The 26,652-nt window shown below is 41.6% G+C and overlaps 1 protein-coding gene across 1 annotated transcript in view; it reads right to left on the bottom strand.

Moving 5' to 3' along the window:
- Positions 1-26,652, bottom strand: part of Gli3 (GLI family zinc finger 3) — a 247,758-nt gene that overhangs the window by 78,136 nt on the left and 142,970 nt on the right. The window contains exons 4-6 of the mRNA XM_038334619.1: positions 8,125-8,330; positions 4,980-5,126; positions 634-835 (exon numbers count right to left, since the gene is read on the bottom strand). Of these exons, the coding sequence (XP_038190547.1) occupies positions 634-835; positions 4,980-5,126; positions 8,125-8,330 (555 nt within the window). The remainder of the gene's footprint in view (positions 1-633; positions 836-4,979; positions 5,127-8,124; positions 8,331-26,652) is intronic.

Below are 26,652 nucleotides of genomic sequence, written 5' to 3'. Positions count from 1 at the left end.
CCTGAGTTCAATTCCCAGCAACCACATGGTGGCTCACAACCATCTGTAATGAGATCTGGTGCCCTCTTCTGGCCTGCAGGTAGAACACTGTATACGTAATAAATAAATCTTAAAAAAAAAAAAAAAAAAAGTAAGCTGGAAATGTGTAATTAATTCTAGCTAGCCTACCAGTGACTGGCCCAGTAGGTGCCCCCAAATCATCTGCATTTGTTTTCTGTTGAATTAAAAGCACTGCTTAAACTCTTCCATTATCACTGTCCTCCTTTCTGTTGAGAGTTCTAAGGTCAGTTTTGCTTTTGTTCCTCTTTTGTACATAGGCTGGATAAGCAGGCAGAGTTGGTTTTTGTTCTACAGAAATATTTCCAAGAGAAGACCCGGCTAAAAAGAGCTGAAATTCTCCGACTCTAAGAAGTAGATTGCATCATAACTGAGTAATTGCCATGTAAGAACTAATGTATACATACAAATTAATTTTGGCCCGCTGTTGTGTTACTTAACCTGAATCCTGATATGGATGCAGCAGCCTGGTGACACTTTCTTTCTCTCTGACCACTGGCACAAATGGTACACTGGTTCCCTCGAACACTGACGTTTTATTATAAAGACACACAATGGACTCAGGAAAATACGAACCTGATCGCACTTGCCGATAAGTGTCCGTAGGAACCACTTGCTGAAGAGCTGCTACGGGAATTATTGAGAATTGTGACCAAGGAGTTAGGAGATGTTCTTATCATGGTCTGAAGGTCAAAGCTATGATCTGACAAGGGCGAGATGGACAGTGTGCGTTTTCGGCTGGGTCTAGCTGACAGCCTGGGGCTAGGAAATCTGGTGCCTGTTACAAAAATAAAACAGAACTTGATTACCTACAGCCAGAATCTATAGGTTATTGACTACCACTTCTCAGGGCAAAAGGAGAGGGACAGAAGCTCGCGACTTGTGACAAGCATCTCTCCTCCCCCTTGTGATCTACTGACTACAATTGAGGAAATTAGGGCAAAATATTTATCTTCCAGGGGTTTACCTCAGAGGAGAGCTGTTTATTAATGTGCAGGCAAAATGATAAATTGCTCAACAAAAGGGAGAGACTTTTATGTGTTATCCTTCTCATTTCTAATGATTTATGAATCTGACAGCTGCTTAGATATTCCCATCATTAATCCACCACAAGCGACAAAGACAGAGGTTCCCACAGTTGCAACACAATGCCCTCTCCACTCTAACGCACACCATTTTAAGGCAATGAGTTGAATGACAAAAACTGAATTAAAGCATGCTAAAATAAAGAATCTGGTGTAGTTATGCCTGCCTCTCTCCGTGACTCCAGCAGCCAAATGCTCCCCAATAAACTGACAGCATCACTAAAACAATGTACGAAGCATTGCCCTGGCCAGTGGAATCCTATTTGGGGTGATTTTGTACCCCATTAGGTTTCTGACAACATCTGGTGGCCACAGTTCAGGGCATGCTATGGACATCTAGTAGGAAGAGCCCAAAATACTGTCAAACCCCTCGAGTGCAGAGAGCAGTCCCATCACATGGAGCCATGGTGTCAAAAAGAGGATTCCTATCCTAAAAGCCTTCTCATCTAAGCAGAGATGGTCCATGAGGTTGATGATGGTGCTTCATCACCTTTCCAGGGCGGGAGGCATAAACTGTGCACACACGTCAGCAAGGCTTGATATCCCTAAGGATACTGATACAGACCTTTCTTCTCCATTAAAGAACTAAAAGTTTTAGACTTCAAGAAAAGTCCTCTGACAGCCTCTTAATCTGGAGGTTAGCAATTCAATTTAAACCCATGCCCACTTAATATAGTGGCTTTTAACTGAGGGGTTACAATTAAGTATGATTTGCCCTCAAATTTCTTAGATGTCAAGATCTGAATCGTAGGGTATAGTAGAGAATGCCGTCCATTCTTGTTTTTGGAAGATCAATTTACAAGTCAGAGTCATAAAACTAAGACTTAATGAGAGGGCGAGAGGTAATCCTGCAAGATAAGAAGCACATCAATTTAAATAATTTTAAATACAAAAATAAAATTTTATGTTTCACAGCATGGGTATGACTTCTTACAGAATCGTGGCAATTTGGCCTTGCTCAGAAAATTAAAGCAGTAGACAAATCTTTAGAGAAACAACAACAACAAGCCAACTGATCTCCAGAAAATTCAATGGGAATATTTTCAACAGAGATGGAATAATCTGTCTCTCCCCACCCTTCACACACAATGTGTGGTGTGTGTGTGTGTGTGTGTGTGTGTGTGTGTGTGTGTATGTCTGTGCGCGGGCATGTGCGCACATGCAAATGTGTGTGAGTTGAGGGGGTTCCCACCAGCCTTGAACTGACGATCCCCCTACTTAACCCTGCCTCCCAAGTACTAGAATTAAAAGTTTGCATCACCACAAGAGACCTCAGAGATGGACCACATACAAGATAATAATCCACCATGCTCTGAGATAATTTGATGAAACCTAATAGATGATTTTGAAGGTTTTATACAGTTAATCTCAAAGCCAGACACAAGATGGTAGTAACATCCACATGTAGTGTTGTTCCACTGCTCCGAATGACAAGCATGGGGCCATCTCAATTGTTTCTTTCAGTCACATTTAAAATGGGTTGGGTCATTTAGAACAGCTTAGAGCATGTAAGTACAGAACAGTAACCACAGCTCTGTGTAAGCATCTAGCAGCTAAGGAGCGCCTTGTTTTAATCATGCCCTCTGCCTTGAGTAGAACTGTCTTATTTTACTTACTACAGTACGCGAATTTCATCATATAAGTGTTTAAGGGAGAGATATCTGTCATTTCCCCACAACTTGAATGACAGAGCAAATTTATTGTCAGTTTTCACATAACCCTTAACGAAACTATTTTGTTGGACTTGGAGTTAGAGGAAACAAGATAAGATAGATGTTCTTCATCCTTTCCACAATCTCTGATTTTTGTAGGGATGTTCGGAATTGACCCCAGCCTTCTAAACGGAGGCTCTCTAACTAGCAGTGATGCAGGAGATAGATAATGTGATCTGATACTATGAAATATAAGCCTTATCTCCACCATACACCCTTCAAAGTCAGGGTCCAGAGGCCTGGCAAAACCTTTCCACCAAACTTCCAGGTCACAAAAGGTCTGGCTGGAAAATGTCCTCACTGCTTCTCTCTCTCAGAACGGCGCTGGTTTAAGTCGCTTTCTGCTCAGATGTATAGAATAGACTTGAGTGGCTCTTTCCCTCCCTTTTTCCTTAGGATGCCCCTTATAGGAAGTACAGGCTCAAGGTGCCTCGACCTCTGGAACTATTAGAGCTACGGATATACCTGCTTAGACTAATGTGTTACACTAACTACTCTAGCTTCCATGTCAAAAAGACACTCCTCACAAGTCACAGCATGTACTTTTGCCATTGAAACCAGAGTCCTGTTTATATTGTGCAGAGGTAGGAACTGAACACAAAGCCTTGTATTCGCCAGGCGAACACTCGATCACTGAGCTATAAGCCCAGGCAGTCTTCCCACCGCTCCAGCACAGGGAGCTCCAACCTAGTTTCTGCTAATTGTTTTGTTTCTCCATTCTAATAAAAATTTCTGACAAAGAAAGAGGAGCTTTCTTTTCATGTGATGAATGATAGGACATCTAAATTCCTACTTAATGACAGTCAATTTACCATATACTCTGGCAAATTAAAATTCCTTTAATTAGTTTTTACAAAGTAAAAGGGTAGCTTCATCCTTTATTTGAATAAAAAAAAAAAAACCCGCCACCGCCTGACTAAACATATTCTTATCAAATAGGGAAAGTAACACAGGCTGACCTTCCAAGAAGTCTCTCTTATTTTAATTCTTTATTTGCAAATTTTCAAATAACTAATTTGCATAATAACAGTGAACTGTTTCCCCCTCAACAATTGCTAATTGAAATGTGGTTATGATGAATCTGAAACTTAAGCTCTTTATGCTGCTGAGCCTAACAACAAAAACCCACAGAAGGTGCAACAACGTTCTTTTACTTTGTGTGTGGTAACAAGCTGTGCAATAGAGGCCAGGATCAGGCCACACTCCTTTGGGGTACACCAATGTGGTCCTGGGTGATTAGCAGACCCAGACTGTCAATTTTTATTTCCGTGTGGACCAATCATCCTCTTTCTTTCCAAAATCTGAGGCTTAGAGGCCCAAAGCACACCCGTGACCAGGGTGACTCCCAATAGACTCTGGCTGGAAACACAAGAGTTAAGCATGGCCTCTAGAGAAACCATACTTCCCTGCAGCTGAGTTTCAGCCTCACTCTTCAAAATCCTGCAAAAGGATGTTCATTGAACACATCCTCGTCAGAGATGAGAGCTCTGAGGCATCTACAAAGCCATTATAGGCCCACTGTGACCCAAAGGAATCCTAATGCGCCTCTGGGCACCCCTCAAGTGACATGCACACCACGTGATCTTTGTTTCCTTCATTGCTATGTACTAGAATTTGGAAATGTTTCTGGATTTTCTTCCCCCTCTTTGTGTAAACGGTTATGATCTTTTTGGCAGCTGCAAAGGGTCTTCATGAAATACCGTTTTAAAATATAAGGATATGTGAAATAAATAAGGATATGTGAAATAAATCATCTTACAGTTTCTTGGGGGTTTTTTTGGTTCGTTTGTTTTTAATGCTTAATTTCTAAAGAAAAAAAAAATAAATCCACAATACCATAGGGTGGCCATGCAAACTCCATCCAGGGAGCAAACTGACTCCTTTATTTTCATATCACAAGAAATTGAGCGGCATAATTTGCTGATCAGTTACATTTCTAGTATAGCTACCAAACTACAATTTTATGCATCTCTTAGTTCACCGAGAGGCAACAGGTCATCTCAGGCTGGCTTCATCTATGGAACTGAAAACGCAACCCATCACTGAACCTTTGCAGCCTTCTCTCCATTACCTAGCTAGCATCTGTTACCCTCCCAGGACCCCATCACCCAGCATCCTCACTTACTATCCATGGCATGAAGGTACTCCATGTGGATGGCCCCTGCACCAGCGGTGGCAGCCGAGGGAAGGATGTCCGCATAGGGGCTGCGCTGACCTGTCAGCAGGGCCATCTGGTGATAGTATTCCGCAGGACTGACTCCAGCATGGGGGGCTACAAGATGAAACAGTATGGTGATGTTTACAAAAAGGAAAAGTGGTCAGTTTTCTCTTTTGGAGCATCCCAAGTCCACTTGCCATTTCTCCTTCAACTACAACTCTTTTATGGCTCTGTGCAATAAAGCTCTTCTAAGGATACATTCACTGGTATATGTTTTTATTTGAAAGTAAAAACAGAGGAATTAAAAAAAAGTAAAATATATTAGAAAAGTTTTGTTCTTTGTTAAAAGAAATTCACATGAATTCAAAATGATTAAAATTTAAAATATATATGTAGTCATGTATCTTTCAAGACGGGACATATTCTGAGAAATATGTCAGTCATTCAATTTTGTTCATTTTGGGATCACAGAGCAGACACATATATACTAAGAAAGCAATGATGTTAAATAGACAAAGTAATTTATGGAGAGTCCAAAATACACAAACTTGTGCCAGTGCTGGTAGCAGAATGATGGCTGTCTGTAAATGGTCATGACTGACTCCTTCTGCAGAGAAAGGAGCTGCCTATAGACAATTACTGTATGTTCATACTTCTTACAACAGTAGACAACTCAGACAACTGTGATCTCTTTCCAGACATACTCTAAATACTTCCCTAGGCTCCTGACAGGAGTGTCTGAGTTAACACTCACTAACAGGAGAAGTCAGGGTTTACCAGAAAGAAAAGAGGGCAGCAGAGCATTAACGACACACAACTGAATGATAAGCTGCAATTTCACGTTCCAGAATTTAAAAGCTCCCTTTTTCCTCTTTTTCCCCTACTACAAAATCAAAAGGAAAATGTAGCTATCAATCTGGAACAATTTACTGGCGAGAGGCAGCCTCACATGAGTAGGATAATAATTGGTTTCCACCTGCCAATTTACATGCAAAAAGCAGCAAGATACTATAGCAGTTCTGAGGGTGGCCTCTAGATTTTCAGAAACCTGGATGCACAGAGACTTCATGAGGAATCTGGGAGCCAAAGTAAAGTAATGTCTGTAAAGTGCCTAGGGCATAGCATTTGAGCAGTGGAGGTTTACAATGACTAGTTACAGGCAGAGAAATCCTGGTAATCGGTACTTTGAATTTGTATCCAGAGATGAAACATTTTTTATGCATAATACATAGCAGAAAATGGGTATCTTTAAAGTACCAGACTACAAAAGGAAAATACTAGTGAAATTATTTGATTGGGTATTGTGGTGGTTTGAGTGCAAATCACCTCCCCATAGCAGGCATGTTTGAATGCTTGGTCATCAGTTAGTGGAACTGTTTGGGAAGGATTAGGAGGTATGGCCTTACTGGAGGACATGTGTCATTGGGGGTGGGTTCTGTGCCTCCTACTTGCAGATAAAAAAGCCTCCAGCTACTGTTCCATTATCATGCCTGCCTGCCAGCCTGCTTCCATGACAGTCATAGACTCTATCCCTATGGAACTGCAAGCCCCAATAAATTCTTCTGTAAGTTACCTTGGTCATTTTGCCTCTTCATACCAACAGAAAAGTAACTAAGACAGTTACTAAAGGAGTACTGAGAGGCAGGAATGGGAAGGTAGTCAATGGGTATTTTATTCATACTCAATAAATGCAGACAATAAGCATGATTTTCAAAAAGTAAGAATACCATGTCCTCAGTCAATCAAATTTCTACAAGCCACCTGCACCCTGACCTTCTTCCTCTCTCTCTTCATCTGTTCTCCTATGGTTATTTCTACCGCCTTCCGCTTCTTCATTACAAAATCAAATTCCAAGCAAAGATATTAACCATGTTTCACTTTTGCAGGTTTTTAAAATGTGAATTTTAATTTTCTCAGAAGAGAAAATAAATCCTTTGGGTACCTTAAAAAATATTCACTACACTGAATTCTTAAAAAGAAGACATATGGGGTGCTAACTGTTTCTAGAAGGCAGATATTCCTAGAAATACATGAGAAGGGATGATTCCTCAGAAACTTCATACACATTGCCACTGGGCACAAACAGCCTCATAATTTGGTTCCAGTGTTAGAATTAGAGGCAAGGAAGCCACAGCAAACAGTTTAGTGAAATTAATCGCATGGTATCTCTTTGCTCTGCAACATCAGCAGTGACTTATATTCTGCAGTGAAAAATGCATAGCCCCCATCAGCAATTACTAAGGCTTATGCAATTCTGTGTTTTAAGGCAGAGCTGAGCAATTGTAGGCAAAGGCTCATATACACATAGAAGATACAATGAATATTTCCCCCAAGTCTTAAGGAATAGGTTATAACTCAACAGGAAGATATAAATAACCAACTCCAATTTTACAAAACTATGTGAAAAGTTATTACCAAAAGAATGAAACCTACACTTTAAGCCTAAAATGAACATCAGGAATAAAGTCTAACTCTTTCTCTTTGCCCGTTGTTTAGTTTTACTTGACAAGCTCAAGGACTGAAGGCACACATAATATTGCCTTCAACCCCGCAGCTCTTGCTACTTACAATATGGTCCACTATGGACCAAGAACACTAACATCACTTGGACTCGGGTCTCCCACTCCACATTGTTCCTGCCCTATGATCTATCAATTTTATCAGGATCCCCAGATGATGAATGCACAGTAGAGTTTGTCAAGCTCTTGCTCAGAGACAAATCTATATAAATGTGTCTTTCCAAAATACAGAACACAAGAGCATTCATTAGAAGAAGGGCAAAGCACTCAAGCATACAAGCATGGGCTACCCGAGGGGCTTGTCTCATCATGTGGAGTGCAGAAGAAAAGCGTGTAACAGCAAGGAGGGAAGTCAGTAAGACCTTACTTTCAGTCCCAAGTTACTTAATTCCTCTGTAAACTGCTATACTTACATGAAAATATAAACACTGCCACCCACAGAAGCAGCACTGCGAGCATGTGTTGAACTTGAATTTTGTCCCACTGCCTGTCATGTGGAAAACCTTACCATATACTGGATCTGCTTTACACAGCGCCACAGGGGACATGCAAGGATGTCGGGGGAATCTATGGAAGAATTGTCTGAGACTTACCATCTGTAGGGCTCAGCCCTCGGGCAGCTGAGATCATGGAGAGGGATGGGCTGCTGTGCAAGGAGCGGATGTAGTCCATATACGGGTTGATGTAGGGGTGTGGGGGGCTGAAGGGGGACTCTGAAGCTGCAGTGGGGTTACGGTGTGGGGAGATCCTAATGAAGGGCAGGTCTGGATACGTCGGGCTACTAGATAAGGCAGAAGGCCTGGAAACAGAGAAGAAGAGACATACACATGAGATAAGCATCCTCATATATAAAGGAACATACACATGTTCTTCACACTCTGGGAAAACCTGTCGGGTATAAACCAATTTTCAGCATTCTTACCTTTATATTAGGATGGTGTAATCCAGGTAAAAGAATACTATGAAATTAGCTGAGAAAAAAAACTGACTTCTGAGCCATTTTACAGTACTCTGAAGATAAGTTTTTTTTTAAAAAAAAAAAAAAAAAAGAGAGAGAGAGAGCCGGGCGGTGGTGGCGCACGCCTTTAATCCCAGCACTCAGGAGGCAGAGGCAGGCGGATCTCTGTGAGTTCGAGACCAGCCTGGTCTACAAGAGCTAGTTCCAGGACAGGCTCCAAAGCCACAGAGAAACCCTGTCTCGAAAAACCAAAAAAAAAAAAAAAAAAAAAAAAGAGAGAGAAAGAAAGAAAAACAGCCATAGCCAGGTGAGTTAGTAGGCGACTGTAATACCAGAACTCACAAGACCAAGGCAGAAGGATCCTAAGGTCAAGACCTATAGTAGTTAGTAGTTCAAGGCCAGTCTAAGAGACTCTGTCTCAGTGATTCACCATGTACAGGGTCCTGGGTTTGATCCTTAGTGCAACACACACACACACACACACACACACACACACACACACACAAACACGGAGCCAGCCATTAGCCTCTTTCATGATGAAAATCCTTTTAACAGCCCCTGGACTATTTTCCAATTGACCCAAATATTCGTGGTACCATATAAAACTTATTTCTCACTTTATAACATTTTCTTATTAAACACAACAGAATTGATCTGGTTTGAGCCTCTAGATGGCAAAGCTGCCCCTAAGAGGGAAGACGCAAGGCAAGCCGGTCTACATTCCTAGAGCTTGTTGCTAATGAAAACCAAGCCCCACTATTTAAAAGACAGTACTCAGGATTCTGCTGCTGCTCATTTTTATGTGGATCCTTACTACTAACGTTTAACAAGGAACCTACTGAGCGTCTCTGGGCTTAGAACCTAGGAAAATCAGGGTCTCATCAAGCTCAGGCCCTGGTAAGCAAGGCGCTAACAGAAAATGGCTGGGTCTTTGAAGTACAAAGTCTACAATGCTCTCTATGTACCTGACTTCAGAGAGTCCTGTCTGTAACTTCATCCTTACCACACACAGACATTCAGCCACGCCTGGCAACCCCAGGGACAGCCATGTCTAGAATGTTAAGTCTGGAGAGCCCTGTGCCACTGTGCTCCTTCCCGAATACACTGTTCCTCCTGTAGATGATCCAGGGAACTGGCTGTGACGGCTTAAACTCGTGTATCCCCTGCTTCCCTGTCTGCACAGGCCACGATCAGAACAACAGCAACAAGGTTGCTGTCTTCACGACATCCTGTGAAGGGGTGACAGATACTCTTTCTGAGCTTTTATCACAGGAAGACTGAAGGAACAACTACAGGCAGGAGATTCCCAGAAGGACTCTTATCCTAGCCACCTCATTCCTGGCAAGGGAGCTGGTCTTGAGGCCATTTATATACTAGTGAGAAGTAACAGCAGAAAGGGTATTACTCCAAGACTCGGAAATAATGCTGGTAGACTTTAACCAGCTGCCAAGTGGGTCCCTTCCAGACAGATGCACATGGAGATACGGATCACTGTTTACAAACAAGGTGACTAGAACAGGCTTCAGAGAAGAGTGCAAAATAAGCTCGCTGTTCGTTAACTGCCCTTGGGAAACAAGCCATCTTGTAAATCCAAGCTCTCCACTTCTCCTGCATGGACAGGAAAGTGTTTCACAATGGTGACTCAGGGAGCGCTCATCAGGAATCCTGCAGACAGGCACCAGTCAGTCAGCAGAGTGGCTGGCAGCTGCATGCTGTATGACCTAGGCAGTCCCCATTCTCGCTGAGCTTTGCTATCTGGGGGTGGGGGATCGATCTCGTGTTCAATGTAAGTACTATGTCTGTGCCTGACATGGGCAACTCTATGTCTGAATGTATAAAATCGTAACTTAAAACTTATAAACAAGCATACATATTAGGACTGGCACATACAGAATGCTACACAATTTCAAATCTTGAAATTCTGGGAGTTTTTGTTTTTAAAACAAAATTCTAGATACGTATGGTGGTCTACAACTTTAATCCTTTAATCTCTGCACTCCTGAAGGGAGTGATTTCTGAGTTCGAAGTCAGCCTAGTCAAGCAAGGGGTGGGGGGAGACAGACAGACAGAGACAGAGAGACAGAGACTGAGACTCTTTCTCAGAGCAAATTCATATTCACAGCAAAATCAAACTGCAGTACAGACTTCTGGTATTCCCAAACCACATATTAGTAGAGTTTTGCCATTTTCAATACTCTCTAGAGAACATGGTCTTTCATTTAGTTATAAACAATGTTTCCTCAAATGTCCTTTCATTGATGAAAGCCTTCTTCCCTCCCTACAGGGTGTGTTCACTCTGTGGAGTAATAGATTTCATTATGATGTTTATAGAGGTATATAAATTAGCTTTGCTAATATTCATTTGTTATTATCCTCTTCTGTCCCACCTCCTTGTGCATACCATCTCTTTCTTTCTTCCTTCCTTCCTTCCTTCCTTCCTTCCTTCCTTCCTTCCTTCCTTCCTTCCTTTCTTAAATCTAGATTCTACATGACAGAAAATAAGTATTTGTCTTTCTGGGTCTTGCTTGTTTGAACATAATTTTCCATTCCATCCATCTTATTGGAAATGTCGTAATCCTTTTCGTCTTTAAAACCTCATTCTATTAATAAGATGAACCATAATTTACTTATTTTTAGCACTACTGAAGTTATCATAGACAGTTACAAACTTTGGCAATTACGATTACAGCTGCTATAAGCACCTATTTATAATCTCCACAGCATCAAATTGAATAAGAATCCCTTTGTCCTCACCCCTGAAGAACCTCCTTGGATTTCCCAGATTTCCATAGTAAAAAGTCAGAGAATACATGAGGTAGCTAAGATCATGAGCTCACTAATGAAATTCAGGGTCTTTGATGCAACGACCTGAATGTGAGCTAAAACTCCCTCCTACGCACATCAGCCTCCTGACCCATGGCTCGGGTGGACTGGGACACACATGCAAACTCGATGCCAATGATTTTTGAAAATGGCTATCAAAACCTCTGTTATTCTAAATCCAATAAGCAATGTCCAATGACAACTTAGCTTCCAAGCACTGCAGAGGCTGTAGGTCCACCTTCCATACTGCTCTATTTCTTTGTGTATTTTGTCTGGGATGGACTTCCACATCAGACCCTGTGTGGTGGTTTGAATAAGCATGGCCCCCATAGGCTCATATATTTGAATGCTTAGTCATCAGGGATAGGAAGCAGAGTACAAAAACATTAACAGAAAGCATCTAGGATGTACTGATCATGAAGCATGAACCATTAACCAGGATTCAAGACAGACAGGACAGCTAGGTAACCACAACAGTTAAGTTCACATACTGACATTTCTCATAGTAATAATCAATTAAATTTAGAAAAAATGTACAGATACGTAATATTTTTCAAAATTTATAAAAAGTTGGGCGATTGTCCCCCCTCAAGACAGGGTTTCTCTGCATAGCCCTGTCTGTCCTGGAACTTGCTCTGTCAATCAGGCTGGACTTGAACTCACAGAGATCCGCCTGCCTCTGCCTCAGGAGAGCTGCGATAAAAAGCGTGTGCTACCACTGCCCGAAAAAAGTTTGATAATTTTAAAAGTAGAATGAATAATATATCTTCTGTCATTGAATAAAGATAGACTCCTTAAGTCAGTGGTTTAAGTGCCAAGCAGACAACAGAAGACAGCATATATGAACTCTGGGAGTGGGGAAACCATTCCTAAGGTGAGTGGGTGGCATTTCTTGTGAACAGAGAAGCCAAGAAACATCACACACACTGACGGACGTCCTTCTACCTACATATCACATTATAGGACCAGTGTGATGGCATATTGCAAAAATGGACTTTATTCAGACCAGAGATGACCCCTTAGATCAATCTGATAAAAATGTCACTACAATTATCTCCATTAACAGATTCTAAAATTGGAAAATGAAATAAAAGTCCACACAGTCAATTATGATGCACAGTACTCTTTTTTTTTTTTAAAAAAAAAAAAAAAAAAGCTGTTAGAGAACACAGTACTGGTTCAATTAAGTCCTTGGGAGATAATGGAGATCTCATAGGTCTTCATGCCTAGTTAATCATTTAAGAAAAACAACAACAAACTGAAGAAATCTCATCCTTTAGACTTAATTTTATACTTAATTATATACTCTACTATTTTGTATGTGCAGACACATGTACATGTAAACATACATCACGGTACACATTTGGAGGTTAGAGGAGAACTTGGAGGAGGTGGCTCTCTCCTCCCACCATATAGGTTCTGGGATGCAAATTGAACTTTCGCTTCAAGCTGGATGGCATGCACCTTTACTAACTTAGCCATCTTGCCTGGGCGGGAAAGAAAAATCTGGGGACAGCCAGAAGACCTCATTTAGATGACAGGTAACAAAATGGTCTCTAAATAACAAGTTTTGAATATTAGCATAGATGTACATTACATTCAAAATTAAAATGTTAAGAAGTCTGTCAAACGAAGTATCAATACCCTATACAAACGTTCTAATTTTTGCAGTATGTAGCAAACTAGAACTTTGCTCTATTGTGTAATCAGCAAAAATAGCTAATATACTGGCTAGTATTAATTGTCAACTAGACTGATGGAATAGAGAACCATCCAGGGCAGGGCTCTGAGCATGCCTATAGGGAATTGTCTTAATTGTGCTAATTGAGGAGGAAGACCCACCCACGGTGAACGACACCATTTATTCTTTCACCTCCAAATGTACAGCAGGACATATCCTTGCATTTACATGTGTACACACAAAAATGATAAAATAATTTAAAATAGAAGAAAAAGCATCTAAAGCGTTAAAGACATAAACCTGGCCCCCCTTCCTGGATGCTAAATAGACAGCTGCTTCATTGGTTTATCCTGCCATGATGGGCTATACTCTTGAACAGTGAGCCAGGGTATTTCATCGGAGCAACAAAAAAGACACTAAAACAATCTATTAAAAATAGTGAGCCCCAGGACAGCCAGGGCTATGAAGAGAGACCCCGCCTTGAAGCAAACAAACAAAATGTATTTTAATACATTATGCATTTTATATTGCATAAATATACACAAGCATACTGTGTTCCAGATACGTGACAAAGTCCGCAGGGACATACTTCAGTTATACACAGAGGCCGTCGAGTAGGTGAGAAGGAAGCTGTTAACTGTAAAGTTTTTTCCTAGTCAGCCCTGGAGCTGTGAGCAGAAGGGAGTGAGCTACTCTAGCGCTGGAATCTGGGGAAACTCAGCCGCCTTCCCAGCAGTCTGTGTCAACTTTTCTTTCCTCCTTTCCAAAACTAACAGGTTCCTCTTTTTAAATGCCATTCTTCACCTATGGATTTTTCTTCCTCTTATATCTAAGTCCCAACAGGGAGGCCAATCTAGACAAGGTCAGAGTGGCCTCTCTCCCTACTGCCCTTGGGCTATGCATTTTTAGGTATCTTTAGACCCAGGGAAAAGTCTTGCTGGGCTCAAGATTTTCCGCTGAATGAAGGAGGTTTTCAAACTTTGCTTTACTCTGCTACTACTACTTGACCTCAATGGATAAGACAGGCAATTGTTTACTGATGGAGGACTCTCAATGGTTAATTAATAAAGAAACTGCTTAGCCTGATTGGTTAGAACATAGGTGGGTGGAGTAGACAGAACAGGATGCTGGGAGTGAGGCAACCACTCTGGGCAATCGTCATGCCTCTCCTCTCTGGATCAGACGTGATGAAGCTCGGCCCAAGAAAGACATACGCTAGAATCTTCCCAGTAAGGCACCACTTCGTGGTGATATACAGATTACTAGATATGGGTTAATCAAGATGTGAGTAAGAGGCTGGAACTAATGGGCCAGGCAGTGTTTAAATGAATACAGTTTGGGTGTTGTTATTTCGGGGCATAAGCTAGCTGGGCGGCCGGGAGCCGGGCGGTGGGAAGCCAGCCCACAGCTCCTCACTATAGTTTAATTTTTACAAAGAAATAAACCACAGGCTTTCCTTCTTATTTGCAGGGAATGCATTCCAAGCCCCCCAGCGGAAGCCTGCAACCAAGCAGGTGTGATTACAAGCAACAATAAGATGGGACAATTTGAAGGACAAACTTAAGTAGGAGTTACTTAAAACATATGGTCTGTTTATATCTGAAAGGATCTATGTTATGGTTTTGAATCTCAGAAACAGAAGGTGCAGATAAGGAGAGAGCTGGTGAAAACAGACAGCAATCAGCCAGGAACTCAGCACATGGTAAGTGTTTAGTAAACATTGGTTCCTGCAACTTCATATCTGTGGCTCTTATTGCTATTGAGGGTTGCCCGGGGAAGGACGCTCACCTCACTGCCACAGCCTGTTTGTAATGATTTTCCTCTTGGCTCCCACAGGGCCTTGGCTGCTCTAAAGCCAATAAACCCAGTTACTGAGCCCCCAGTTACTGAACCCCCTTGGCATTCTCTAGTAGCACCCACATCTAACCTCTTTCAGAGCACTTTGCTCCAACCTTAGAAAAGCTTAATACGTGTTTCCTGAAGGAGGCAGAGTTATCTTCTAATTTTAGTTCAATAACTCTCTTTTCATTTTTAAAAGATGGTACTTTTTAAATAAACATTTCACTTTATTTTATGTGTATGGGCGTTTTGCTAGCATATGCATCTGTGAATCAAGAATGTGCCAGTACTTTCAGCAGCCAGAAGCCTGAGCCAGCCCTCCTGGATCTGAAGTGGTTGTGAGGTACCATGTGGGTGCTGGGAATTGAGCTAGAAGAGCAGCCAGTGCTCCAAGCACTAAATCATCTCTCCAGTCCTAGAACTGTTTTTCTTTCTAAATAAGCAAGAATTTTAAATATTTTTCCTCCCAACTGTCCCCTCATTCTATAGTCACTATTTTCTGAAATTTGATAAATTTCCAAATCCATATCAAAGATAATATTCAAATGGACAGAACAGGAGAGGAAGATGGCCAACAACCCACAGGTCTAGTTTGCCGGAATTTCCAGGAATAATGTGAACACGGTAATGAGAAAATATCAATCACATATGAATGTATCTATCTTTAATAGGAATAAAAACCAGAACTTTTGTAGGAGGAGAGAAAATCCAGAGTCTAGAATTCAGAGGACTAGAAAAAGAGCTCAGCCAGCCAACTAGGAGATACAACTCATGCCTGACAGCCTAAAGAAATCCATATAGAAATCCATATAGTAGCCCTAGTGATGGGTATCATAAAGAATAGAGATAAAGGAAAATCTAGCAAGGGGTGGATATGCTGTGCTTCCATTAATGAAACAGCTTTGGGACCACTTCAAAAAAGACCCCTGGTGAGTTAGTAACACAGTCATCTGGCCCAAGTGGCATGGGGAAAAGGGCTGAGTATAGATCCCTGGGTTCTGGAGTAAAGAAGTGGTAGCATTGGAACAGGGATGAACCTATGGGAACATGGCTGAACTTAGCTTGGAACAACTGAAGGACACCATCTCAAAAAGACCCCATCTCAGTAGACAGCAGTTCACGGATGGGGTTTCAGATGCTGGTCACATCACGGGTCTCCAGCTGATAGTGCTGGCCCTGTGATTGACTTCTGCTACACTACGAGCTGCTTAGAATCTCGAATATCACCAGATGTCCCAAAGGATGGTCCAGATTCCAGAGCAGAACTACTACTGAGGAGCGGGAGTCATGCAACACACAGGAAGTCAGCCTCCTATCGTCCAAACACTCACCTATGCTCTTTCCTATCCCATCTTCTCTCCCCTGAAAAACACAGGTCACTTAGTGAGGTATGTATTGCCTCTGTAGCTACGCCTCCTCAGGAACCAGGGATGGCATTCTTCATTTAATTTTCGTTCTTTTCTCCTCTCTTTTCAGTCAACCTCTGACGAAGGCTGCCTCACCTACCCCTTCTTTCCTCAAACCATTTTCTCTTCCATGTATTTTTCTCCTCTACTTTTATTCTTTAAAAACAGCACCATTAGTCTAACCTTAAGATTCTTTGTTGGTGCTGTTGGCCCTGCCTTCCCACTTTCACTTCCACACATAATATCCATAAAAAATAATATTAGTGCAATTGCTACTTTAGTTCTCCTTTGCCCCCTAAAAATATTGGTGCCAATAAAATGACTAACTTTTTGACTCTTACTTATTACCGGCCTGCCTTTGATAGTGACTATCTTTGCAGACAATGCTTTAATGGCACCAACACAGGGAGTGGAGTGTTGAGTCCCAACTACCACTGAAGTACAGCAAAACAGCACATCAACTCTGCAGCACCTGATCCCTACTGAACAAAGCCAGCATCACTTCTGAAGCCTTCTGGGTGATTTAAAATAAATAAACCAATGAATAAAGTTTTAAAGAATAAATACACCCAATTAGTCATCTGACTCTCGATATCCAGCTTTCCACAAGTGAATGAGAAACTGAGCAGAACAGCCCTGCAGAACTACTAATCCTGAGGCAATGGCCTCCAGTGAACTACACTCAATCCTGAAGTGCTTGAAGGCTAAGCAGGTGTGTCCTAAGAAATCAAAAAATAAAATGAAATTTCTGAATGAATTCCAGCAGAACACAAACAGCTGAGAAAGTAAGAAAGATAGTATAAGTACGAAAGATGAACTCTAGAGAGGCATAAATACTAATTTTTAAAAATATAAACAAAACACATTAAGTAAAATAAAAGGCACTATGGAATGCCTCAACCCTGAAACGGACCAAAGACAGAATATTGGAGACTGAAGACAAATTAGAGGAACTGCGACATTCAAACAAAGAAAAGAAGGGAAATAATAACTAATAATGAAATAGGAGTACTAACTTCAAGATGACAGAACACTGTGAAAATACAAAATCTAAGAATCAGGAGCATAAAAAAGGAGAGGAATTTCATTCTAAAGTCTTAATACATTAAAAAAAATAGTAGAAAATTTTCTTGAGCAACTGGAGTTCTATTAAGAAAGTCCTTGTTTCTCCTGCTTTTTTCTTCTAACAAAATCAGAGTACTCACTGATGATACAGAGTATCACACACACACACACACACACACACACACACACACACACACACACACTCACTCACTGGGCAGGCGGGGGAGAAGTAAGATTATCTAGAGGCACAAAGTAGCTCTAAGAGGGGGAACAGGGTGAGAATAGAGCAGGATGAGGACAAGAGGAACTGAGAATATTTCCAATATATATCCAATTCATGCCTGTAGAAAATTTTATTTAAAATGTAAAAAAGGCAAAATAATACCCTAGGTCTGGAAGAAAATGCACATCAAAATATAAACATTTTGATGTTGACACAAACAACATCAGCAAACAAGCAAGTCCCAGGGAGGAACTAACTACAACCAGCAAACTTGGGACATTTGTCTAAGTGCCACACCCGCCTAATAATGAAGAAGCTTATCCCCCACGTTCTGTAAAAGGTGTGAGCTTGAGCCATGCTATCCCCAAAGGATAAGGGGGAGATGACTCTTATGTACACGTTTTCCAGATACAGCAGCACGGGTGCACACATGGACTCACAGAGACTGTGACAGCAGCAGAAGACCTGCTCAAGCAGAAACCAGACAGAATCCCAGCATAAAAGAAGGGAAGTTGGCTCCAAGTCCACTCCCATTCAAAAAACTATTAACGTCCAGCTTCTGGAATGGGGGAAGTAGGTTTTCTCCAGCGGAGTGACGCTGGGCATATCAAACGCACTCTAGGGCACTATGCTCCACGCATAGGAGCAGTTGGCTCACAGAAAGTCGAACTCCATGCTTTTCAGTGGTTTCTTTTTTTTTTTTGTTTTAAGAGAGAGAACAAAGTTGGGTAGGTAGGGAGGAGGGAAGCTCAGGAAGAAAATGCAGGATGGGGAAGAATATGATGAAAAATATACTGTATGAAATTTTCAAAGAATTTTTGAAAAGCATTAAAAAGATAAATGTACCTAGATGGTTAGACAGTTTCAGACTAGTAGATATTTTAAAAATCTCAAAAGCAATAATCTTGGATTTATTTTGCTTAAAAGTCACTACTAGGTATGATGAAAAACACAATGGGAGAGTCTAAGAAATCAATCCTGACTTCATGTTGAGCACACTTTTAGACACACAGAGAAGATGTTTACAGCAAAGACAGGTGTATGTGGAATTCTGAGCCAGGAAAGTAAGGCTCCGTCATCGTTCATCAGAAAACGAGTCTGTTTCCTTTCTTCATTCCTGCGACAGTACTGCATCGTCACAGCTACTGAAGTCCTCTCTGGGGCACTCTCCTCCTCCGCTTTGATGCTATTTCCAGGAGAAATGAGAAGCCCAGGTTTATGCTGATGAGGCTCGATAGTGATTGATTAGCAGAGTGGGGCCATACATCCAAACAAAGCTCCTGCTCTAGGCCAGAGGCTCACACAGCGGAGGAGCTTCACCAGTGAGTTTCCAGCTACTGCATATTCTTATAGTAACAGGGTTTTTTTTTTCCCTGTCCAGGTTTGTACATTTTATCTTTATTCTTCCAAACCCTCAAACTGCTTGGATAGGAGGAGAGAGGTGTTTATAACACATACACACACACACACACACACACACACACACACACACACACTTCTAAGCCTGAACTTTTAGAGGAAATTGAAGAGGCTTTGTGTCAAGTACGACTAAATCCAGCCTTTCCATATCAAACCTCTGCTAGAAAATTACTGTGCAGATGATAAGGCAGAAAGATATAATAAAAAGTGACTCTACTCAATTTACACTGCAATATTGGTATGACTGAATATTTTTCATTCAGGTGCCTGATAAAATCACTAAACTGTATTGCAGATAAATAAAGGAGGCTTCTGTCAAGAATAAACACCATTAATCATGAGGCCTTACCCTCTCGGAGCGTGTGCTATGCATCTTCACAAACACATGGCTCAGCCAGCGTGCGCGCGCTTTCCTCTTTATCCCCTGCCAGGCTGAGGAACCCTCGCTTTCCATTTTCTAAGATGTAGGCAGTAGAAGCATTTTGAAAACATTCTCTCTACATTTTAACTTTGCAGTTTTCAAAGTAGGCTCACTATTGTGAAAGTTAGGAAACGGTAGCTGAGATCTGAGCAGGAAAAAAAGATGACCAAGAAGCTTTTCTTCTTTTTTTCTTTTGCTAAAGACAAACAAGTACACATTTTCAACTCTAAAGTGATATGACTTTAAAGATGCAGGATTTTGAGAAAGAAATATTCTCATCTTGCTTTCAGATTTTGCTTTAGTTATCAAAAGAACTCTGAAAGACTTACCCAGATAAGTTTTTTTTTTATTTTAAAAGCTTTTATCACTACAGTCCATGCATGAAAAAGGGAAATGAAAACAAAATAATTTTGCTAAGAGACACCTGAAGCTTCCTCAAGGGTGCCACTTTACCCATAAAGACAAAAGACACTGCAGGCTGTAAAATACACCCCAGTTTCAGAGGTGTTCAAGGGTGGGGAAAATCAGTAGAACCTCCTGGGGTTAGACATGGATAGAGCAAACTGCCATTTGCCAAATCTCTATGCTGTGTGAAACATTGTGCGAGGTGCCCTCATTGATTCCTAGAGAGAGAATGGGATGGATGGTGAGCAGCGTTGGAGAGATAAAGTAATCTGACAGACACCTATGGCTCTTGGCATAAAATAAAAGGAACTGAGAGCGCACACAGCGTAGAGCCATGTTTTCAGAATCCTTTTCAGCGATTCTGCACAAAAGGAAAAAAAAAAAACCAATGAACAAACATAGCCATTCCCCTAACAGTCCATTCTCCAGGGCTTTTGCAACTGAACACAAAGGTCAGGGGAAAAGCTCAAAGACTCACTTAGCTCGTAGCAGAGCTGAGAACGAAACCTGGCCCAGGCTCAGTTACCAGGAGAACAGAAGGAGATGATCAGGCCTGGCATGACAGCACACACCTTTAACCCCAGCACTCAGAAGACAGACAGGTGGATCTGCCTGGTCTTCAGAGTGAGTTTTCAGGTCAGCCCTGGATATCCGGTGATAGCCCAACAAAAGAGGATAATTAGAATTCACGGGCCAATGTTTGAATTTTCTGGTATTCTGTGTTGAAAGCCAGGAAAGCAACATCACCACAAACTAATGCAGCAAACACAGTGTCTGGTAGAGAGGGCCTATTCTTGGAGGCAATAAATCCTTCAGTGAGACCCATGGAACATTACCTGGGATATGCAGGAAATATCGTTAGGTGCTGTTTTAGCTAACGGGGAACTAACATCACAGCTCCTGGAAGCAGGAAGTACCTCTGCTGGCTGAAAACAACTGAGCGACAGAGTTGCAGTCTGGGTCATTTTTCTCTGTTACCAATGTCTGTGCCCTGAGAATACTCAGTCATTTAGGGAACTCTTCGTGCTCAGATATTGAGAGCCTAGTTCAAATCAAGTCTTTAAAAAATAAAAAAAAAATTTAAAAAAGCAGCTCCTGGGACACTTTGTAAGCCTCTTCAAGAAAGATCTGGGTAGAGAGATCTGTACTGTTTCCTCAGTCTGCTCAGCCTTTCCAGGAAAGAGTGAACTATTTCTAGCTGCCTGGCTGATAGATGCAGGCTCCTGGTTTGGTACTAGACACTTCACATGCTTGAATGAAATCAAGATTCCTACACACAGGCAAGTAACAATAACCCAGCAAACGAAAATCACAGATTGAAACAAACAAACTAAACCAGCTAAGGCCAATGGGATGGCTCATCTAGTGAAGCTGCCTACTGCCAAGTGAGACACTCCAAGTCTGATTCCCAGAACCTGCACAGTGAAAGGGGAGTGCCCACTCCATGTTGTCATGCAACACACACACACACACACACACACACACACACACATGACATGGTCTGCATGCATGGACACACACATAGACAGTCAGTCAGACAGACAGACAGATGTATTTTTTAAGCTGAATTGTCTGGAATGTAGCTTTACTCTGCCAATAACAACTTTAATCAAGGGGCCTGGTGGTGGTGGTGCACGCTTTTAATCCCAGTACTCAGGAGGCAGAGACAGGAAGATCTCTGTGAGTTCAAGGCTAGCCTGGTCTACACGAACTAGTTCTAGGACAGACTCCAAAGCTTCAGGGAAACCCTGTTTTGAAAAGCCAAAAAGAAAAGGAAAAGAAAAAAGAAAAATATATCATGAAAAGCATCACATTTCACCACACAGATGTGGAAGCCCTCTTCTACTATGAACATTCATTTACTATCACTCAGAATACTTTTTTACTCAGTCCCAATTACTTTTCTGAAAATTAAATTTTTTTTATTTTTTGAAACATAAATATATATGATTATCTTATTTTCTATCTATAATATGTATTAATATATGATGCATCTCAATCATATCTCCTCCCACTCTTCTCTCTTTCCCAGAAATTTGCTCTTAAGGCATTTAAATTTTTCAGACTGTATAACTATGTCACTGACACCTGCAGTAAGGTATAACACACTCAAAAATCAATAATCTTGGCATTTATTAGTGGAAGTTTAAAGGCATAATTTTGAATTTGGGAGTTATTCTTCTCTGTTTCAGTTGTAAGCTATGCTTCAGAAAATTAAAAAAAAAAAAAAAACAGAAGAAAAGGAAACACCCATGGCTGAGACATCTGAATACTATTTATTTTTGTTAGTTCTGCACAGAAGACAATGTACTTCTGTGAATGATAATGACAGGATTTACAAGTGTAAAAGTCTAAAACTCAGAAATACAAATGATGAGATGGCTTAGATGTGGCTTTCAATTAAATGGAATGGACATCCCCCCCCCCGACCACTGACACTTACTAACTGGACATGACAGGACCAACCTGCACTATCTGCCTTCCGTTGCCTTCTCGACACTCAAAGGAAAGCAAATGGCTTAGCAGCTCTTCCTTCACTCATTTTAATGACTGCAGAATGGCCAGGTTACAAACTTGAATGAATCTCGACTCTTCTCACTAATGACTTTTAAAAAATGTCTTTAGGTCTTTAGAGTCATTTAGCAAGTATTCTGCTTGGCAAAGACCTCAGGCAGATGGAAGCTATAGACTGAACACACAAGCCAGAATCAAATGGACTGGAAGAACTAGGAGACTTGTGGCTCTGAGGAATGTAATTCATGCAGAAAAGCCTTGTCAGAGCAGGGCCAGGGAACCTCGTGGGAAGAAAGCAAAATAAACAGTTCAACAAAGAAAACAAAGACTGGCCAATGGCCTTTTCTAAAGCTTGAGTACACTGAGACTTCAGTGGGTGCCCACGAAAGGACTGCATCAAAGAAGACCCTTGCAAAGCAAATAGACCTAGGAAGAAGGCTTCCCTCCCTCTACACACGGTGGGGAGGGGCTGCACTCTGCTTTTCCTTCCCATTCAGCCTCTTCTTTCAAGGCAAATCTCTCCTCTCCACAGACAGAAGCAGCAAACAGTGACCAACACAACCCCAGTCTCTACTTAAGCTGAAGGGTGGAAAGGTGGAGAACTTAGCCCGAGTTCATTATGATGCAATGGACATTTGCTTCGGATCACAAAATGAAGCCGCAAAAGTGAGCACGTGACAAGGCAGCCAGGTCAGATCCCTACTGCCTGCTGGCTACCTTTCAAGAATGAGGAGTCACTCCTGAAATGTTCAAGGACTTGTAGAGAGTATACGAAGTCCACAACTGTGTCCCTTCTGCAGTGGCGAATGACATGCACTAAGGCACAGAGCAGTTTCCTGAAGCAGGCCTTCCCTGCTTTTCGTCCCACAATCCTTCTATTCCCAGAGAATCTTGAGTTGGGGGAACATTCTTTCTATGCAATGACTGCATGTACTACTAATGTGGGATTTTTCTCTGTATGCTGTGATCACTATTGGTTAATAAAGCAACTGCTTTGTGCCTATAGCAGAACTATAGGGGAACAGAGCTAGGCAGGGGAAACTAAACTGAATGCTGGGAAAAAGAAGGGCAGAGTCAGAGAGAAGCCTTGGAGCCAGCTGCCAGAGAGAGATGAACTTTACCCAGTAAGCCACTACCACATGGTGATACACAGATTTGTGGAAATGGTTTAAATTAAGATGTGAGAGTTAGCCATTAAGAAGTTAGAGCTATTGGGCCAAGCAGTAATTTAATTAATACAGTTTCTGTGTGACTATTTTGGGACTGGGCAGCTGGAAGCCAACAAGCGGCCTCCTAGTACATTCTACATCTGACATAAAACCTCAAATCTGAGGAGCCCAGAGTTTGGTCATTTAAATAAGATTTAAAAACTTCAAGCTGACCTCTTTACTTTTCATGACTACTTCCAGTAAAATGGAAGACCATGCAGGCTTTGAGTGGGTATACTATGTGTGCGTGTATGTGTGTGCATGTATATAGTAATATAATGAAGACCTAAAAGATACCAACCTAACATACTGTGTGTGTCTGTGTGTATGCGTGTGTATAATAATATAATGAAGACTTATAAGAGAGCAACCTAACATACTATGTGTCTGTGTGTATGAATGTGTATAGTGATATAGTAAAGATCTACAAGAGTACAGAGATCAACCTAACATACTCTGTATGTTTGTAGTAATATAATAAAGAGCTGTAAGATAGCAACCTAACATGGAAGGTCACATAACACTAATATGATCTACATAATTTTAAACTCATTGGTGTAGCCCCAGCAGGTAGGATGTGATGAATTGGAATACTCGTGAGGAGTCAGATCACCTGTTGGGGCTTACAGGTTTGTAAACTGGAAATTCCCCCAGATGTTTGCAGTGCATGCTGAAAATAGTTCAGGCTAGAAATGTGGGGGATTTTGTTCTTTGGGGGAGCTAGAGTTTAGTTTTTCAGTAAAAAGCAGTTTTGTTTTGTTTTTTTTTTAAAGCTCTCCTCATTATAAATCACAGCAACATGTTTCAGTGATTTCTACTGTCAATGGGGGAAATAATTTCCATGGCTCCTTCCTCCCAGCTCCGATAGGACACAATGTTTGCTCCCTTGTGCATATGGCTGTTTAATATATTATCAGCACCCATTTCAATGAGACTATGACTCTCCTCCCAGGAAGTAAAAGGTACATGTATCCATGTGACATAACTCCTGTAAGCTAAGCCCTTGCAACCTGGAGTGACTCAAACCAGGACACCAGGCACCTAAGAAACAATTTACTGGTGTGGGCCTGGCAGTGAAGGACCTTCCACAGATGAACCTTCTAAAACAACTTTAGAAGTTCATGGAGCTAAACTTTCTACGGGTTTACATGTGTATCAGTCCTAGAAAACCCCATTTTTTGGGAATCATCACCACCCCTGGCTCTAATTATCCTCTCTTCTTTCACACAGATCCCTGAGCCTTGTGGGGAGGGCTGTGATAAAGACAACCCATTTAGGACTCAGTGCTCCAAAGTCTTTCACTCTCCATTGTGCAGTTGAGGGTCTCTGTGTTAATTCCCATCAATACAAGAAGCTTAGCCAGACAAAACCGCAGCAGGGAGAAGTGGGCACAAAGTCCTACCCCTAACTGAGAAGCCATTTGCAATTGAGACCTGCTGGGAGAGGGACCATCAGTTTTCTTCAGTGGGGTGATGCTGACTATAATGTACTCCAGAGCAAGCCTCATGCTTAGGAGTAGTTGACAACACAAAGCAGTCATCAGCTTGTTTTTGTTGGGTTTTGTTTTGTCTGTTTGTTTAGTGTGCCTTTTTGTTTGTTTTGTTTTGGCTTGGTGGGTTTTTTTTTTCCCTTTCCTTTTCCCTACTCTTTTGGAGAGATAGAACATAAAGTTGTTGGAAGGGTATCTGGGAAAAGCAGAGGGAGAGGAAAGATATGAACAAAATATTACATGATTTTCTTTACAAATAAAGACGACTCCTCTTACTGCAGAGGAAGTGTGATTCACTCTGGTGCTTGCTGAGATCTTTAGACTGAAGCCAAGCCTGTGTTCCTGTAACAGTCCCAAGTGAGAACTTCGTGTTATGAATCTGTCCCCCTAGTTGTAGGGCAAAGTTTCAAGTACCTGTGACTTTTAAACATCTGAGATGTCATTTAATCCGTAACATTAGGCCAGTGGATTGTAGGCAGCTTGTAGCTTTGGGTCACAAACATTCATGTTTTGCTTTCCTGGAATGCACCTTCATGCTCTACAGCAGCTCCTGCCCTGAAATGTTTTCTTTTCTCCTGCTAATGTAGACAAAAAGGACAGAGGGCTCAGGCTACAGAGATGGCTTGATGCGGGTTACCTTTCAAAATGCTGAAGGCAAACCAAGCATCACCTACACCTCCAGGAATCTACAATAATGACTGGCCTGGCAAGACCTGCCCACTGGTGCAACAGGGGCAAAAACATCACGGGAGCTTCTGATTAGATTTAAGTCCCATTCGTCTCATTCCACAAGATGGAACCCATACAGGCACATTATCAGGGTAATAACCTATGGCCAAACAAGTCATGGACCCTAGGGGAATACTAACCGCTATTATACTGCTAAACAGACATAGTATTAAACTGATTCCTAATGACGTATCATTATACCCATAGATCAATGAGTCTCTCACTGCTCATCCTTGAAACTTCCACTTGCAGTAAATGGTGTTTAACATAGAGACCCACACTGACCATCTTGTAGAGAATCAGAGACTTCAGAATGCTCGGCACTACAGAGAACATACATTTCCTTCTCCCCCTGCCTTCCTCTGCCCCCATCCAAGATTCAAAGATCACTGTAGAAACTGGGGTAGAAAGAGCCAATGGACAAAGCAGGGCAGCTGTGCATCATATGAGCTCACAGCACTCGTGAGAGCATGCCAAGACCTGTGAAAACCCAAGCCAGACTAAACCCCAGTATAGAGAGCAGAGCTGCACACACACACAATCCCAACTCCTGCTGCGGAGCTACCACCAGCAACTGTTAGATGCTACGAGACACAGACACAGTTTTCTTCAAGAGGGTGGTTTCTGGTATATCACCCACACATTCTGGTCTTGGGGAGGAGAGGAAATAAAGTTGAATGGGGGTGAATCTAGGAAGTAGTTAGGCAAAAGGAGTGAATTATAATCCAAACATGCTGTAGACTCAAAAAATTAATACTTTTTTAATGTTAAATTAATTAAAGTTAAGAACAAAGTTCTTTTAAGTAAGTACAGAGGGGTGGGGGATCACTAGATCAAGCTTTGTAGTTGTGTTTTCGGCTTGAGAGTCTGCTGTTGTTTTGTCTGCTTTCCCCCTGAGTTTTAAAACTTGGTGCGCCTTCATGATTCCATCCAGCGAGCGC

The sequence above is a fragment of the Arvicola amphibius genome, chromosome 6 (genome assembly GCF_903992535.2).
Source record: "Arvicola amphibius chromosome 6, mArvAmp1.2, whole genome shotgun sequence".
Classification (NCBI taxonomy): Eukaryota; Metazoa; Chordata; class Mammalia; order Rodentia; family Cricetidae; genus Arvicola; species Arvicola amphibius.
The sequence above is the reverse complement of the archived record's forward strand: the minus strand, read 5'-3'. Positions and strand labels throughout refer to the sequence as shown.